Below are 20,287 nucleotides of genomic sequence, written 5' to 3' on the forward strand. Positions count from 1 at the left end.
CAAAAGGGACATATATTCCTGTATCGAAACAACAAGTGAAAAACAATATTTTCAGCGATTTCAGGTCCTGAAATTCAGGACAATACGAAGGACACAAAAAATCTCGTAGAATTGCTAGGTTAACAGAAAACTACGATCTCCTTATATTTAAACTGGTGTTTGTGATCTCTCCAAAAACGAAAGCAAAGCGTTCTATGCGATTCTCTAAAAGCATTGCCTTCAGCTCTGGATAAAAAATTTCCCCTCGTAAAGTATAGTTTCCACTTAAAAGGAGCACTCAGTTTAGCTTTCGTTTACATGACAGTTGTAAAATAGAACAAAGGAACTGTCACGTAAACGGAGTAAAAAATTGAAATAAATTCAATTTCCACTCCGTTTGCGTGACAGTTCTTTTGTTCTATTTTACAACTGTCATGTAGATGGAGGCTAAACGGAGTGCTCTTTTTAAGTGGAAACTATACTTAAGTAAGCAAATTTTCCCGCAGGTATGTAACATACTGTTGCATGCTGAAGTTGTCAAAAGAAGTGCTTGAACCGTCAAAAGCACGGCATGTAAACAATAACATACTCGATCATTGCAAGCTAAATATTTTCGAAATTAGTCTAAGAAAAACTTCTATCATCAGAATATCACGAAATCGAAAAACTGTATTCCCCATAAGTTGTGGTTTTGAGCTACGAGACGAGACTAGATTTTCCGTATCATCTACAATAAAACTATTCACTGACCACTGGGCAAATGGCATCTTGTGCCATTGAAGTCTCCAAAACGAGGACAAAGTTATGGCAACTCAAGAAAATGTTTTTCTCAATCTATTGCGGGAGCCACTTTTTTTGTTATCAATTCTCGATGAGGTAGCGTCGCTAAGCATCTCTATTATTTTATTTAAGGAAGTATTTTACAACGACCTCTCTGATAAGGAACCGGATATGAACTCGAAAAATGTTTTTTAATTACTAACAAACATGGGCCAGATCAAGGATCGAGCTCTGTCTTGAGTCTATTGAATTTTGTTGTAAATATTTGACCTATTTGACAAGATATAGTTAATGGCAACAGATGTTGCGTCTAAGATTACTTCAGCTGTTTTACCACTTAATGGCCATTCATAAAAACACAATGTTTATCATAGTAAAATCATGTAAACATGCATAAGTGAAGTGATGGTGATGAGGAGACCAGCTGGTAAAACAGCTGAAATAAACTAAAATTTAGAGAAAAAATTCATTCGACATTAACTGTATTTTCGGATTGAAGAACCACCCTCATGTCTTCAAACAATTTTATATGAGAACAGACAGACAAACAATTTCTTAAAACATTGAAGACTGCAGGTAACTTTATCAATTTTTAAATGTGAATTTTCGAATCAAAAACCTACTACAAAATCAAAAATCACCCCAACGACTATAAGTGTAGAAGCCCTATTTGCAACGATTCCGAAATCATATAACTGTTCCACCTTTAATTAAGTATTTACTCCAAAATTGTATGTTTGATTTAACGATAAAAATATTTAAAAGAAAAAAATTAATATTTTAACCATAAAACATATCGTCTACATCCACGCATCCATTTCGTATACGGGACTTGTGATGGAAAATCCTTTGGTTAATTTAAAAATTAAAAAGGAAAACAAAAGAAAGAAAAACATTTTTTTAGTCGATCATTTCATATGCCATGTCATGACTCTGAAAACCAGCATAAATGATAATGATATTATAAGATTGACCGATATACACCCCATGTTATTTGCTAAATACATATGTACCTATATGTATAAATGTGAAAATAAGAAACTAATTAAATGTAATTATTGCTTGTAAAAAATTGAATTTTAACTCTGCAGATACACAGGTACTGTGTGAAAATGTTATATCACGACATATAGTTAGATCCGGCAGTTGCATTCGATTTGACGATTAAGGTACCTTCTTTGAATGTACTCACCTATCGACTTCCCCCGACTGGTTTCTCTACGTCGTGGTTATATAGTTTTCTCCGTAATTCTTCATGCAAACTTCACAACGTCAGAAAAATTGCTGAAGAAAATGAATTTGGTTACTCGTTTTTGTACTAACACTCGACACCGCAAAGTGATCTATTCCGTTCATATAAGTTCATGGTCGACAAACTAGGAAGAAACATAGAATATGATTACCCAACATCTTGTTGACAACTTAAAAATGCAGCGCCTAGGACATATGTACGGAACTTTAATTTCGATAGCAGAATCGGTAAGGCTCTAGTTACCAATACCAATAGTTCCCAGGAGCTTCAGCAGGCCAGTTTTTTTTTCAAGGATCTAAAGACGGAAAGTAACTTTGTACCTGAACACTCCCCCACTATTGTAACAGTTTTTCCATGAACCAAACTGGGTAATTCAAATGGAAAAATTTTATCAATCGACATTAACGATCATTATCACTGAGATACTTTACAACTGAACCCCAGATCAACATAACAGCGACACTGATTTTTGTAAACATTTAAATTATCTTTTAAACGAAATGATGACCAAAAATGCAGCAAAATATGTGCTGAAAACAGTGATCTTGAAAATACATCACAAGGTCGTAATAGTGACTCGATGTGTTCGGTGTGTTGTGTTCGGTGCTGAGTGTGTGATATCTTTCAATAAATTGTAAGAGTTACTTTTTTAAGCGTTTCTTTCTCTCTAGGGATAGAATGCCATATTATTGGAAAAGTATTTTTTTTTCTGAGAACGTTCCAGGTATTGGGTTGGGCTTTTTAGTCTTGGGCATTATACATAGGACGGCTGATTATTACCAACGACAAAAATAAGCGCTGGTTAATGCAATTTTCTATAGTTAAATTTAGGTTAAAACTAATGAAATAAAACATTCAGAAGTAACAGATTTGACGTTCTGTAGATGTAGCGTAGCATAAAGAAAGAAGCCTACTTCAGAGCTTGATACAAAGTGAAATCATGTACAAGTAAAAAACCATTTTTATGAACACTGCAATTAATTGTTCATCTCGTGATAAAAGGGAGTTAGAAGTTCAAGACATTACCAAAAAAAAACATTTACGCTCGACAACCAAGAATATTATGACATGATGCAGACGTTAATATATTACAGACATCATTGAATCTAAATAACGTATTCCTATGCCATGTACGCTATTACCATTCTATTTTCCATTTAATATTCCCACTTTTTTTCAAAAAACGTACGTTGAACTCGAATAGTAATCATTTGCGAAAGGCACTTCAGTCGAGAAGTGTATACATGGTATACATAGCGAAGAATAAAATTAGAAAAATGTAGTAGATTATACCGACAGAGTACCAACCATCCACCATAGAGTGGTTAATATGTCAAATTATGGTCTTTAGATGAGTGAACTTTTATGGCAGAGCGAATATAGAATTGTTTCGCTCATGACTGACAAGAGAGGGAAAGAGAAAACTCTCCGATATAGAGAGTCAATTGACATTTTACTGTATATACTCTGTAACGTATTCACAGAACCGAACTCGTTCACATATTTTGTGCATACCGGCATTCAGTTATCAGCGATGGAATTTTGGTTTATACATTCATATTAGTGTACTATTCGAAACTGTGCTTTTCGTTGACCGGGAAACTTGAACGTTCAATGTGTTTAATGTGTTTTGCTACATGAAACCCGCATTTTGAGACTCTGCAGTGTACCAGAATGTATAAAATTGAATGTGTTATAAACTCCAAGAAACTAATAACATTTGGCTCGACAAACTTCACTTAAACTATTTATGGTGATAAAATTATGTAAACATCAGCGCCACCTAGATCCATAAGCTGTTGCGCTACTTGTGGTTCAAGTTTCATTACACCCATAAACTCCATCTGATTAAAATCAATTGAGCGTGGCATTTGTTCAAGAGTTAGCCGAATTTTAGTACAGCGCTTTAAGTCGGTCTATAAAATTATAAATTTCCATACGATAGTCGGCTTGTAAAAGCATAATTTTGTATTCAAAGAGCCATACTAGTATTCCACGCCATCGTATAACGAAATGATAATAAATATTTTTTATTAAAGAATAAGTTTAGTGCATACACAGTCGACGCCCTAATATACCCTAACTTGTCTCTTCCATGTAAATAAAGTTTAAACAACATATGTACACCGGCAAATCACATCGGTTCACTAAAGTGCCGCTCAGGCTCAGTTCGGACCTGTCACCACACCCCTGCCTATATGTTGTATATATGTTGTCTAGTGAGTGTCTACGTTATAATCAAAACCATTGTTGTATAGTGTTGTTTAAAAAAATATTTTATTCGAATTTACTGTCCGCTATCCGCAATAAATACCCAATTTTTCATTAGAATATCGTTCAGGTGTGGTTTTTTGTTTCGATTTTTCGTACATACACAAAATACGAACGAATTCAATTTAATAATTTCGTGTTCCAAAAACGTTTTCGTAGCAAATACATGGAAGACGGCTATTTTTGTGTGTCACACACCTTAAAACTTGGCAAATGCACTACATTTTGGATTCTATGTCAAAAAATTTTTGTTTTCATTTTTTTATGTTTATGCTATATTTCGACAACAATCTATAATAAATCCCATCTTTCATCTGCGCCATCTAGCCAAAGAAGAAAAATGTCAAAATTTACATTGAATATTGCGGTACTTTAGTTTGGCAATTGCCTAAAAGACCAAATTGTTAATCTCGTGTGGAATTAATACGAACAATTTCTGCATTTATTACAGTGTCATATAAACCCGTGTGTCGCGCATACATACAGTGACTTTTCCGGACAATCGACTAGATAAAAACGTGAATTGATTTATATAAAACGGAATTTTTATTAACAAAAATACAAAACTCAAAAACAATTTTTACATGAAAGAAGAAGAAAAAAATCAGACCAGAAACATTTTTCGTGCATTTATAAAAATAAGAGAAAATTATAAAATTTATCTCTTTTGGAATTCTCTCGTGTTGTGAGCAACGATATAAAGTGCTATAGTGAACGTATCGATTCTATAAAAAATGTATAATTCTTGAGGCATATAGAAATCTGCTAGTGTTTTATCTGTTTTATCTCAAGTTTGTTACAAAATTTCATTCAATTTTTGATCTGGATTTCGTATATCCGAATTATCTCACGCAATAAATATGATAAAATGTAATTTTAGCAATGTAAAATTTTAAGTGTTGAAATTTCTATTGAAAATAATTCATCATCAAAAAAGAAACTTATCTGTGCACTGTGTGGCTGTATGCATAAATTAAAAACGAATGTAGCAAAATGAAGTGTAGCGAGTTCGTTTGAAATACAACCACTACATACAACCAAAAAAAAGGGTTAAAGTCAGCAGTCACACATCTTATCATCACATCAATAAAAAAAATAGCCCCGCAGTTTCGGAACAAGTCGACCGATCACACTCAGATTTTCAGCCAACCAACAAAAAAATATAATCGGAAAACCAGAAATCCATTTTTGGGTGGACATTTCACTTTGAATTACATAATTTTCGGTGTGTGAATTTATATTTTGGAAAGGAACAACCGATATAAATAAAAGGCCGTCATCCTGGAACTAATGGAATTAGAAAACATTGTGGCCAATACGGTCTACCTTAAAGCGAGAGAAGGTATGTTACCGATCCGAAAATAAAAAAAAAAAAATTTTGTCTGAATTAAAAATTTAGGGTAATTCTATGCAGATGTAACTGAAAAACTATATTAACCATATTCTGTTTACCTGGTTTGTTGTATATCGACGACAAAATACTAAATCATTTGCATATATTGGCATCATTATACATGGCATTTTCGACGTATACTTTTAATTGTTATTGTTATTATCATAATACGTGGACGACATTCGTGTTTCCATTATAATCATTTTTCATCATGTATGCTGTAAAAGCTGTTGTTATACCCAATCATGTTTCTCTCATCTCGAAATTTAAAAAAAAAATTGAGGCAAAGTTTAACAAATAGTTTATTGAACCTCCATGTTTGTTGCAACTTTTCAAAAATATTTAAAAAAAAAAACTCTAAAACACAAGTGCCTTCGGTTCGAGGCTTGTGTGTGAATTAAGTTTCATATGAAATACTTTTTGTTATTACATAGACTGACTACATGCGCTCTGTTCTTCGACAGAAAAAAAAATGTTTGTAGACGAAAGAAATATTTTATCGTGTGATTAAGTGGTTGCACGAAAAAAAAAATGAAAAAAATAATTTATGGAAGTCACACTTACCAAACGAACGAACGTCCAAAAAAAAACCTCTGTAAATCTCTTTACATCGTCATGGTGAATAAGGTCAAGGAACGTAAATTGTGTATTATGCGGTCAATTTCAAAGATATGGTTATTCTCTCAAACCATCCTTAAAATCAATTGCAACATTTTCAGCATTTCACTTGAATAAAGGTCATACCATCTCTCCTCCATGTAACATTTTCAGTTTTGTTATACACATTATATTTCCAATGGTTTGGATATTATATTTCCAACACACACAGTAATATTATACCATATATATATACACCACCCCCGGAGAGTTTTATAGTATACTCAGCAGAGTTTAGAATTACCGAATGCATTTCAATCCTAAGCGAAAATTCTAAATTTTATCAACAACAAAATGGGAAAACATTTAGGTGTGGTGCCTGGAAGCGTTAAATCCAGGACGGTTTGCAATTCGAGTAAATACAGACTGATCGTTTTACCAGCGAAATGTGTCTTGTGTAGTGGTAAATAGGAGACTCAGACGTTCTTGATGAACAGATTGGGAGGTGTGCCCAGTCATTAGTGGTTCGGCTATTCTTGGGCCACATATCAGGCACATACGAGATGGCTGGTCTGAAGAACAGACTTGCAAATATTTTCATTTGTTTCGTGAGTCGTACCGTTAAGAGGTAGCATTCGTATCACACCGTGGCGAATATGTTTTGTGTCGGTATACCGGTCCAGGATAATATCCGCATTTATAATCTTCGATGTTCGAACCAATTTACTTCTTGAAAATTGAGAGTAGTGACAGTTGACTGCCTAACTCATGCTTAGGAACTTCGATCAAAAATTGGATTACCTTAAATTTTAGCTTACGTCTCAGTTTAATTGAACCTTACCTGTCAAGTGATGTGTCGGTTCAATTTAGAATTTTCATACAAACATTTTAGGTTACGAATGTCTAGCCGCCGATTCCAACCGAGAATCAAACCCAAACATTTAAAAACCACGGCGAATAAGCAAAACAAAACATCAAATGCCTAACCTGGACAGGCTCGACGTGATTGGGGTTCACTTTAGTTCAATTCAGCTTAGGTGAAAATAGACTGGCCAAAATAGTAGTCGGTATTTTCAGACTTACCCGTCCAATTACGAGTTACATACAGTGTCGCCGAACAGTAGTCCAATTCTCTGATTGTTTCACACGATGCTCGACAAATGGAAAACACGTGGAAATTTGTAAACTTCTAAATTTCGATTCGATGGCATCTGTAGATTATCTAATGGATCATCTTCAAGATACGGTACTTTCGAACGTAGCCTCTCTTTAGTTTCGTTAAATATTTCGTTCATTTAGTCGTTTGTATGAAAGTTTTTTAACGTGGATGGCATTTCAAACGTCCTTGAAGATGATCTATAGACAGTGTCTTTGAAAAACAGTTCGTATCACTACGAAAACGTTTCGACCGACTACTATTCCGGGTGAAAATGAAAGTCTAAAAATTTCGAAATACGCATACTCGAGAGTCTAAAAAAAACAATACATTTAAGACCATCCGACTACGTATTCCGAACTGTTGATACTTTGATTTTCACAAGAAAGAAGAAAGTGCATAGCACAAGAGCGACATAAAATTCTTCTAAATACAGCGCAATTTCCATGAAACCCTATGAAACACTCCTTCGTCGCTTTACCACACCTAAACAACATTCTAGAGGTTGAAGTTATTCAAATGTAAAATGGAACTTTCGGAACACCGATCAAAAGATCAAAAGATTTGGCTGCTACAAACCGTCTTCATAATCGGATGAATGTTCTTAGAATTCCGTGCACTCATCTTTTACGTTTTTCTTTGCATTAAACTCCATCTTCAACTTTTTTTTTTCATTTTTCCAATTATTTTTACTTGCATGTTGCTTTGCGTTTTATAGTTGAAAATGTGTTAAAGTAATGGGTTTACCGAAACAGAAAAATACGTGATACTTGCACGCGATGTAGCGTTGCACTAAATTCCTTCAATAATCGTTCTATAGTTACTTTATGCTCTATTTCTATTCGTCTTTAATTAGTGGGAGTATTAAAAAGTGTTTGTTATGCACTTCCATTTTCGAAAAAAAACAAAAATTCGATTCGAAGTCAAAGTCTTCGACGAAGACAGATTGCTTTTCAGCTAATCTCTCGCCTGAACACTTTGTGAAGCCTTTTATGGAGGAGTTTTTAGCTCTGTGCCAGTCCTAATCCAACGACGAGACGAGATTCTTTTAAACATGCCACCAGCAATGTTTGAAATGAAGCAGGTGGCCCCATAAGTAAATACATAAATTCATAAATTCACCATTGTCGACGGTAATAGCGTATTCAATGAGTAAATAGAATGAAACGTCTAATTTGTATAATCGAAAAATTTGAATATTTTTTATGAGCTTTTACTGCTTGCTTAGCATAAACCGTATTTAAATGCAAAAGCAATACACGTTGACAGGAACTAGTCGTATGCGCGCTGTAAGTTTACGGAATTGTAGGAGTGTTAGAAGAATTTAGATTTAATAGTGGCTCTTGATCTTAGATACTAACATGAACGTGTAAAAAATCATTGGCCTGTTCTTTACCCGAGCTTCATTTTGACCTGAACCTGATCTTAACCGAGATCTTAACCTGATATTCATTTGACATGATGAAAGTCTCAGGTTCAGGTAAGCTTACGCCGAAAGCTTAAATCAGTTTCAGATCAGATGAAATTTGGGTTAAAGTTCGCATCAGGCTCAGGTGAACTGAAACCTACTCCGAAGTTTATTTGCTAAGCTTTTTACAAGAGCAGTTACGAGACTAATATGCTAATGCATGTCTGTAGTATAATATTTGTTCAGTATTCACAAATTCAAACTTATTCGACCACCAATTCCATCATTACAAAACATTAAAAAAAATGTCTTTGTTGATTATCATCCTCGAAATAAGTACGTCAATTGTTTCATTGAACCAAAATGTGGTTAACGATCAATACAAGAGACAAAGAGGGAAAAAAATTCAATCAAACAAATCAATTTACATTCATGGCTATATATATTGGCTTACAATTCGTTTTTGCGGTGAGATTTTATTACTGAACCATTCCGGTTGGTTTCGATATATACAATATTTATTTGATAAGATAGCGGTATGGAAATACAGGCACTTTCGATTCATTCAAATTGACAATATGGCAAACGAGACAATTTACTTCCATAATCCATTTAATGGATTTACTAAATTACGAGCGACTACGAAATATGAATATGAAAAATATGGATCCATCATGCCGACGTCACCGTCGTTGACGTTCTATTATTTTGATTGAATTTGATTCCATCGTGTAAGTAACGTTTTACAATACACAGTAATATCCAATGAAATTAAGTGACTCACATATGCAAGGCCTGATTAGGCAGAATCATTGGGTTCAATCATGTTGTTGCGGTATTTTCAATTAGGTCGATTTTTGTATTTTTGTTATTTTCGTTCGTTAGATTTTCGTTTACCGCTGTTCAAACCAGTTAATCGTACAATACTACGATCACTAATTCATTTTGTCTTTGGCTAAAATGCTAATAAATTACCGGAATTGTTTTATCTGTCCGGTATGTAAATCCACAAACTACACGCCAATACGAACAGCGAATAACGACAATCCCGTCGCAAGATTCAATCAATTCCCAAACAAAATTAAGATTATCATCTGTTTTGTTTGTGCAAATAAATTGTTCCTTTAGCACATAACAGCGGAAGGACTAACTTGTTGACGTTGTTTCAGGTAATTAGGACTAACGAAGGGATATCGTTCAATTTGTTAAAACATCATTCATAATTTGCTCCTTTTATTATGCGGAAGTTCAGCGATGCCTTTATTGTGTTATAAATTAGAGCCGGTCGCGTATATGAAAAGGTGTGCCTATACGTATAGACATAGAGATGTGTTATTACGCTTAGACATTATTATATATTGGAACGTAAACCGTATGTTTTCAGTAATTACAGCGACGCACCATAAATAGTTTGTAGCGAAAAATAATATGCGGAAAAGTGGTAGAGTCGATACATGAAAAGTGAATTGCTTTTTAATCACTCCCTTTCGTAGTTCTGGGCTATAAATAAATTCTTGACTTCAAAAGACTTTATTCAGTTGGAAAGATGTTTACCAAAAATATTTGTTTTCGTCTTTCTCTACCATATACCGGTCAATTAAACAAAGTGCAAACCACTTATTTCGGACAGGTTTTAATCATCCAATCACCATAATGTAAAATATGCGACAAATTCATTGAATGATATCATAGGTTTCTTCGTAGGCAAGCGTTTGATGTATTTTTAATTTAACTTACCAAGACATTCTGCACCCATCACTGACTAGAAAATGCTTAAAACCAATCTATAATAACGATGTCCGCATTCATTAGGCATTATTGCTAATGAACAAATTTCTGGTTAATGTTTGACGAAGAGAAAATTAACCCAATCTAACAATATTTGAAAAATGTAAATGAGTTTCGAAAATAAGAAGAAAAAGACACAAATTGAAGTTGTGCTTGAGAAATGAATGTTTTTTAAATGCTTTTAAATGAATTGTCGTTCAATTTTTCTCTTTACAGGGGGATCAGATAGCAACAAAGGGAAAAGCAAAAAATGGCGAAAGATTTTGCAGTTTCCACACATATCACAGTGCTTGCATTTAAAAGACAAAATAGGTGAGTTCTATGTGTCATATGAATCCGAAGAATATGGCCCATACAAAATCACTCGAAGCGTTGAAATTCAATGGGAAAAAATTGCCTACTCAGACTGTACAGAAGCAATTATTAGTAGAAGGGCGAGAGCCCACGTACATATCAGTCACTCATAAAGTCACGGTTTCATTACTTGTGACATATACTGATAAGCTTATCTTAGACGAAAAATGTTTGTTCTGGCACCTTCGTTTGGTACCTTTCACAGCTACACTACTTTTACGAACAAAATTTGTTGTGACGCTTGTGTTTTTGAGTGTCAGGGGCCTTTAACAAAGGCATTCCTGTTGTATTAATATACGGGCGGCAAGCATATTTTAGCTGTTTTACTGTCGCAACTTTTACTTCATATAATATACTTAATGTACTTAAATCAAGGGATTAATTTAAAATCTTTTACTTCGTTTTTTTGAACATGCGTTTGGTTATCCCCCGTTTGAATCGGGATGGTCGATTTTTTTCGATGTTTTAGTAGTTAATGAAAATTAAAATCAGGAAGCGCCCTGAGCTTGTTATACTTTCATAAGTTCCCATTAGGAATTTTAAGTTTTCACTAACTGCTAAAACATCAAAACTTTGTCCAGATTCAATCGAATCATCAGCCAGTTGAAGACCGCATTAGTCTAAGTTTAAGCTTCTCGCTGAAGTTGTTATCGAGAGTAACAGATGATAGCCCTTCGTAACGGGTTAATCGTCATATAGCAGTAGATATACAATAAGGTTTCAGTGACTTTATGATGCACATGGGCTCTCAGTCTATAGTTGACGAGTGTTGTCAACAAGTTCTCGTAATTTGTTTTTAAAATCACTAGCGCAAATTCGAAATAAAATTCCACCGACGACGATAAACATGATTTTGTGCACAATAATTTCGTTAGTTGCACGTCGCATAAAAATAAAAATAAAAATGCAAAAAAAAAATCACTGAGCCATATATTGGTACTTATCGCGGATGTGTATTTGGTATAGCAGATTAAAAAGTATTTTCTTTACAGTTGAAGCATAAATTTGCATCCAATTATAACAAATTTTTTGTTACAAATTTATAATTTGATTATAAGACCTGGTTATACACACAAATGTATATTGTACGTTCAATGTGTATATTATGCGAATATATGACAAACTCTTTTTACGTTATCTCTGTGCGATCAACCACATTCGTGTCCTTGTCAAGTCATAATAATTGAATAAACTTTACTTTGATTTAAAAGGCTAAAATCGTTCCACGAACGCGGTCTGTTATGCATATAGCTTTTTTAGCTGAAAATTAAATGAAATGAAAATAAAAGCGACGAAAAATTCATTTTCCCTTTGCAATCAACCACGAAAGAATAAAAAAAAATCGGATTCGATTTCCTCGGGAAACTTTCCTGGTCTTTGTCGTTTGGCATTAAATTTCGCGTTTTATTAAACTGTTGACTTTTTTTGGTTCTGGATCAAAAAAACACACGTCGGCAAGGTAATACATTTTTTTTTCTTCTGTTGTGTATCAATAAAAAAAGGTTTTAATTGGAATTTGCGTTCACTTGTGTCAAGTTAATTTTTGTAGCGTGCTCTATGGTAACCGTTCTCTTGAACCGAAAAACAAATTGAATATTTAATTAGGTTCTCTAATGTATTTATATATCAACGTTAAATCGCTGGCTCTCTCTGCTATTTGTGAATAAAATAAAGTCCATTGATCGGGCACAAATCTATTAAATTATAAACAGAAAACTTGAATGTGTTTTTTTTTTCCTTCTTGATGTTACACAAGAGGTTAAATCAAATAAAAATCCAATAATATGTTTGACGGTTCGTATAATTAACAGTTGGTTTGTTTTTTTTTGTAACAACGTTACACACGTTATATTATGATGATTTGACGTGTGCACTCTGAAATTATGTCGTTTCAGATTTTAATTCATTGGGCATTGAGTGTCGGTGTATTTAAAGCTAATCATTAAACTATGTAAATTAATGACTATGAACCACTCACAATCGATGTCGTAGGCCTCATTTTTACGAAACTTTTTTTCTATTAAAATTTCTTCAAACTTTCGCTAGGCAAAAATTGACAATTTTTGTAATTTTATTTGTAGACTTTGTAATTAGGTCAGGATCGCAACCCTACAATGAAACACATCTCCATTGATCTCCATCATGCCTGATTTCCGCTTCAGCTGAACACAAACACATTTCTGAAATTTTTTGTAGTTAGATCAGATCACATTCGCAACCCTACAATGAAACGCATCTCCGATGATGCTATACGCTGCAGTTAGTTAAAATTAAGTTGTTCTTAAAGTGGCATTTCATTGAAATGAAGCGACCGAACTGAAGTGTCGACCACAAATATAAGTGCGATCAACAAAACCACAAGGCAAAATCATTTGTAATGATATACTCCTTTCGACAACATTTTAATTTTATCGAATTATCAGAGAACAAAGAAACACAGAGTTCGATCTCTTGAAGATCTGCTACCTTAATCCATTCGATCATCGGTATAAGAGCTAAAAAGGCGTAAGGAATCAGACCACAGTCATATATACTAAAGTCATTTAGTCTCCTCAAAACAACACCCATACGACGTACTCACATAGCAAATTTATTTTGAATTCGATAATTTCGTATTTCAGTAACTTTACCATTTGCGTTGGCGTTTTCAGGCACTGATTTAAATTTTTGAAAACCAGATTTCTAGCGCAACTTTACTAGGGGGTAAAAGGTGAATGGTCCCTAATTTTAGTCTACCAACGCTTCGAAACCTTGATGAAACCATTGAAGAGGACCAACGGAGAAGTATTCCATAATCTGAGTACCGAGCCCCATCTAACACTCATTATCGCTGCAGAACCATTATTAATCAAACTCGGACAAAGTTCTGATTGATTAATTGTTGTGACGCAATCACCCTGTAATTCATGTCTACTGTCCGATGAAATGTCACAGCATCGATACCTCATCGTTCTCTGTCCAATGGCACGGAACGAAAACAACTACAAAATGATTACCGCATCCCTTTCCAGAATCCCGTCATACTTTCAGTATACGGCCTTCCACCCCAAATAAAAACATTAAAATATTCATTTGTATGGAATAAAAATAACGCACGACAAGAAATAAACATATTATCGTACAAAACATTGCATGGCGTTGGCTGTGTGCTGTACGTATAAATATTGTATGTATAAACATTGCTACGGTTGATGTTTGCGTGATGACCATTAGGAAATTATTAATATAAATGTAGATCATTCAAAACATTCGTTTTAATAAAAATAAATATAAACAAGGAGTTTATTATGATGTTCCATGATTATGGCTCAATAGTGTTTTGATTACGCTCTGAACTTTTAGTAATAATAATAAAACATGCAGATACACATTTCGTTGTGTATACACACAGCCACATACACAAAACACTCTGTTACACTGCTACACTCTGCTACAATTTTGCTTAAAAGCTTTCAATTAATTTTCATTAAAAATTTTTGTATTCATGTTCCAGATGTTACCTATGGTTACGTTATAGATCAGCAGCCGATAGGTCGAATATTATTTAGATTATTTTGCGAAAATAAGAAGCCAATTTATCACAGATACATTGCGTTTTTGGATAATGTAACTAGGTGAGAATATTGAAACTTCTTTCAAGCCGAGCCAAACGAAAATTTTGATATTTTTTTTTAAAACTTACTTTTGCTGCTGCTCCGACTAGATATGAAATTGAGTATGATGAGAACCGTTTGAAAATTGGACGAGACATTGGTAAACGATTTCTAGGCATCGATTTTTTCGATGAAGATAGTGAAAATGGTGAACCGGAAGTTATGGACAATTCAACCGACACAACTGCCAATAATGAAAATACAATCAGTAAATGTAATTTAAGTGGTGAAAAAGACGAACTCGTTTTGGATGTTTTGAATGATGATCTGATATCGAAGGTTCGAGAGAAAATTACACGTAAGGGTTTTTTGCTTATCGAATTGTTTGAATCTTTTTTCATTTAAAAATAAACTTTTTTTTTGATTGTTATCACAGATGGATGTAAAGAACTCTTTGAACCGTGCACGACAGCGGTTAAGTCTTTTTTAGCTGGTGAACCATTTAGTGAATTTGAGGTGTCTATGTACTTTCACAGGTAAATTAATTGACAATTTTATATTCTTTGCGCCTTTTTGTACGAAGTTTTGTGTGGGATGTGCTTTTTTGGTTAGTAAGAGATACTTGAAGCAAAAATTGGGATTCGAATACAAAAATTGTTTATCACAATAACGCCAATAACATCATAATACGGCGACCTTGAAAAATGTTCTTTGAGATAGACATGGATACGCAGGACTCAAGTAGCACGAGATTGTACGCTAATTGTATTTCAATCGAAACTTCAGCTGGAAGAAGTTTTAAGGTCAACGTCTTTGAAAAGATGCTATTTCAATTGGAAGAAACGATTATATCTCCAATTTTAACTCCAATTGTTAAAAAAAAAATCCGAATAAAGGACTAATACTTATCAGCGCATCCCAGCACATCGAAATTTAATCAAACAATTATTTATGACTCCACGATGTGTTCATTGCAACTCAGGGACTATTTTGAGGAAAACATTTTCCCATTTTTTCTTGATTTTCCTTACATCTCCCCATTTTCCTTAAAATTTTTCCTGTTTTCCCGAAAATGATTTTTGGAAAAATATGGGAAAATTGAGGAAAAGGTGGGAAAACGTTTTCCTCAAAATAGTCCCTGTTGCAACTAGTCGCAGCTAAGTCGATATTTAGGCCTTTCTTTTCTTTCCACCAAATTAAGGTATTTACAATGGAAGTGGCTCGAAGGACAACAAATTACATACAAAACATTTCGAATGTATAGGGTGCTGGGCAAAGGCGGTTTCGGCGAAGTGTGTGCATGCCAGGTAAATAAAATCAATTGCATTTCGTTCGAATAATTTCGTTTTTATATTCTGATTTGTTATAGCGGAAAATGATGAAACTAACGGTTAACCTAAGTATAATGATGAACAAAGATAATTTCAATGTAAACATAAGCCAGTCACCTACCGGATCGATATGATTTGAGTTTTTGAACAATTTTCGCGTTGAGTATTTCCTCCTGTGACGAATTTCAGTCTGACACATCGGCTTTGAAAACAGCAATAGCTCGTGAGGCTTATTGACTCGTTTTTGGTCAAAACATTCTTAATATCGATTTTTCACCGTGAAGCCATGGATGACACATTTATGACTAAACGAACAAAAATGTGGTCTAAAGATGACACATCTCCAACTGATGCGTCATTACTATGCAGATACAAGAATCACTAAATGGCAAGGTTACTCATACATAAGCGCTTCCAACTTCACATTAAGAAGTGAATAGACTGATTTATAAATTAGGAGTGTCTATCCCAAGACAATGACGAGCAAGAACCAATTCGAATTTTAAAAAAATTAAAGAAAGGAATGAGAATCATAAACCATTCATTCATTTTTGGCAACTAGGAGATAGGAGTTAGGCCCATACATCATCAAGCGCTGTTATGACTTGATGCATAAAACGACATACATCGAAATTCCTCAAGGCATTTACTATTGCAAAATGTTAGAACGAATTGGAACATGAATGTCTTCGCCTCACGATTTTTGAGACGTTTTTTATTCTCATGTTCATTTCGACTATTTAACTATTTCTGTTAATATAATAAAGGTGAACATTGTAGCCAGTAGCCTACATATTTCTAGTCACACGAAAATTGGTCAAACCTTTACTCAAACGCAAATTTTGCGCTGTACTATGAATGGTTGCCATGCAAAAATGGGGTGTTCATGTGAGCAATTGTCGAATTATAGTCAAAATGAAATTTTAAGATCTTTCCAACCATATTTTCGTTACAAATATTTGAAAAAATTGACACAAACTCTTAAGATTTCAGTTTTTCACTATATTCACCATTGCTACTGACTCATTACTGTATTGATCCACTCATTCGTTTATTGATTGTCGCTACTTTGTCTACAGATGAGGTGAATTTATTTTTAAAGCTTGAGCCGAATTTGATGAAGAAAATTATTTTTATTGGAATTAGTGCCGTATTGTAGCAACATCTACGTTTAATAACCATCTTAGATTAAATTGTAAAAATTTTGAATTAAATTGCATAGAATACCACCTGTATATACTTGGATAGTCAGCTAGACTTATTAAATCTTCTAATTGTGTTTCTAATGAAAACCAGAGTGTAGAAGGCTGCTCAACAATGTCATTATGTAGGTGGTTGGTTGAATGATTCAAAGCTTATGGTTTGTCGCTAGTGTCCAAAGTTGAGCTCTTGTTTTGTACTGTTAATTAATTGAAAAACAACGAACTTTTACTTTATTAGTGAGGTAATGTGGCTATTCCCTCACTAGTGAAAACCTTTTCCCTCGCTCGTAAAGTAAAACGTTATACTTTACACGTGAAATAATTTGATATCTCGTATCACGATGAGTAAAAGTACCTCGGGCTTCAGCCAGACTTCACTGGTATAGTAATGTACTATTACTCCGAAGGTATCTATTTTAGCGAGCCATTCGTAATGTTTTATCGGGATGTTAATTTCTATTATTCTTATCGGGAACAAAAAAAACCGTCTTTCTTCCTGTTTTCATCAAACAGAGCAAAATGAAACCAGTTCATACAAGGAAAGTGTTGCGATTCTTTTGCAATTCCTTGAGCTTTTCATTAGTGTATAGGACCCTTAATGTATTCACTATTCACGCCTACAGTATTCATAAATTTGATTGTCTCAGTTTTCCATTATTTTTCTCATTTAAAATTTGTTTCTGCAACAGGTACGAGCGACCGGTAAAATGTATGCTTGCAAAAAGCTGGAAAAGAAGCGCATCAAAAAGCGAAAAGGAGAATCCATGGTCTTGATTGAGAAACTAATTTTGCAGAAAATAAATTCACGATTTGTTGTGAACTTAGCCTATGCATACGAAACAAAGGATGCATTGTGTCTAGTTCTGACTATAATGAACGGTACGAACATTCAGAGAATGCATTTGCTATTTTTTTTTTCCAAAACTGTAAATGTGCAACATCAAATTTCAGGTGGAGATCTGAAATTTCATATTTATAATATGGGTGGTGAGCCCGGATTCGAGTTGGCCCGAGCACGATTCTATGCTGCTGAAGTTGTGTGCGGTCTAGAGCATTTACATCAACAGGGTATCGTGTATCGGGATTGTAAGCCAGAAAATTTGCTGCTTGACGATCACGGGCATGTGAGAATATCAGATCTGGGACTTGCAGTCGAAATTCCCGATGGTGAAATGGTGCGTGGTCGCGTGGGCACTGTCGGTAAGTTGGGAGTAATTTTTTTGTTTTAACTCGACAACCTGCTTTAAACAATGTGTCCATCAGGTTACATGGCTCCGGAAGTGATCGACAACGAGAAATATTCATTTTCGCCGGATTGGTTCAGTTTTGGCTGTTTAATTTACGAAATGATCGAAGGGCAAGCGCCATTTCGGTTACGAAAAGAGAAAGTCAAGCGTGAAGAAGTGGATCGTCGTGTTAAGGTTGGTGTTCTGATCGGTTCTGTTTCTGCAGGAAGTCAATGAAACTAATGTGACTTTTAGGAGGAGCTCGAAAAATATTCCCATAAATTCAGTGACGAAGCTAAGTCATTGTGCCAACAACTGTTATCAAAGACTGTAAAAACTCGCCTAGGCTGTAGAAATGGTCGATTTGGAGCCAGAGAAGTGAAACTGCATCAATTTTTCAATTGCATTAATTGGAAAAGACTCGAAGCTGGTATGGTGGATCCACCGTTTGTGCCAGATGTGAGTATTTCTGTTCACGGAAATTTACTTTGAAATGCCCCAGCTGATAATTTAATATTTACATCAGCCACATGCCGTTTACGCAAAAGATGTGTTGGATATTGAACAATTCTCAACGGTAAAAGGTGTGAATTTAGACGCTTCGGATGAAAATTTTTACACAAAATTCAATACCGGTTCCGTATCGATATCTTGGCAAAATGAAATGGTAGAAACGGAATGCTTTCGCGAATTAAATGTCTTTGGAATTGATGAATGTCCCACCCCTGATTTACTAATTACCGCACAACCAGTTGTGGAGAAGCCGGGCTGTTTTCCATTCCGACGAAAGGTAAGATTTTTTTTTCCTTTTTTGCTCACAAGTAATGTCAGTCAAATTTGTGTCCAAGTTTGCTTCAGCTATTTTGCCACTCATACCAACGCACGGCGATTTTACTTTGTTATACGGGTTACATAGTAAAGTGCACGCGGATGGTGTGGTTAGTGGTTAATTAGTGTGGTTGTATGAGTGGATCGGCAGCTGTAGTAAACTTAGACACAAATTCGGGTGACACTAAAAGTAAAAGTGAAATTTTTGAGAAGGAAAAAGTGGAACCGCAAAAATATGAAATTTTGTTACAGAAAAAGCAGTCAGCTAGATCTCAACCGGTACCGATTCCTGATCATCTTTTAACTAGTCAATCCGTTTCTGTCACGGAGGTGGCAAGCTGATAATTTTCAAAGAATTTAGTAAATAAAATTTTAAAATCAGACGACGTCGATCAAGAAAAATGTGCTGAATATTTTGATAATTCCTTGCATTCAGCAAAAGTATTAAAGCAATCGTTGATTGATTGCACCGAACAGTCGAATAAACGATTAATTGCAATAAATTTTAAATCTAAATACATTTCAGTACAAAATGAATTTATTTATTATGAGACTAGCATTTAATAAACAAAAACAATTTTTCAATGTGAAACATAAATTTAAACCGAGAAAAAAGGACGAGAAAGGAAAAAATGGAAGAAAATTCTGAAGAAATGTAGAAGTGGAGAAAATGAGAGCATAACGTAAGCATTTTATATCAATCATAAAATTAAAAGTATAATCAGTAAAAAAACAACCCAAAAGTCTTTAAACAAAAAAAAAACATTATTTACACTATACACAAAGTAAATGAAAAAAAAGAAGAAAAAAATTGAATGAAAATATTAGGAAAATCTGAGAGAAAAGAAATTTAGAAAGTAAAATAGAGAATAAAACAAGAGGAGGAAAGTAAAAAAGAAAAATCGCAACCATGAATCATTCGTTACTGTTCACTTTGTAGTATATAAATGTACATGCGCTTTAATTATGATAATTCAAAGAAAAGAAAGAAAAAATGATGAAAAAAACATTATAAAAATAGCCACACTGACTATAACAATATAAGATTTTTAGGTTTTAACTATTTAAAATTAATAAATATGAAAATTTCAATATTAATTCGTCTCTGGATTTTATTCTCGTTGCAAGT

At 34.1% G+C, this 20,287-nt stretch overlaps 1 protein-coding gene across 1 annotated transcript; it reads left to right on the forward strand.

Annotated features, from left to right (window-relative positions):
• Positions 1–4,166: 4,166 nt before the first annotated feature.
• On the forward strand, positions 4,167–19,952 carry LOC119069204 (G protein-coupled receptor kinase 2). The gene is made up of 12 exons (XM_037173175.1): positions 4,167–5,624; positions 10,841–10,936; positions 14,472–14,592; positions 14,682–14,929; positions 15,008–15,107; positions 15,773–15,878; positions 17,794–17,983; positions 18,056–18,304; positions 18,368–18,525; positions 18,586–18,789; positions 18,857–19,120; positions 19,411–19,952. The coding sequence occupies exons 1-12, from the start codon at positions 5,573–5,575 to the stop codon at positions 19,498–19,500; spliced, it is 1,878 nt and encodes a 625-aa protein (XP_037029070.1). The 5' UTR covers positions 4,167–5,572; the 3' UTR covers positions 19,501–19,952.
• Positions 19,953–20,287: the final 335 nt, after the last annotated feature.

The sequence above is a fragment of the Bradysia coprophila genome (assembly GCF_014529535.1).
Source record: "Bradysia coprophila strain Holo2 chromosome X unlocalized genomic scaffold, BU_Bcop_v1 contig_26, whole genome shotgun sequence".
NCBI lineage: Eukaryota > Metazoa > Arthropoda > Insecta > Diptera > Sciaridae > Bradysia > Bradysia coprophila.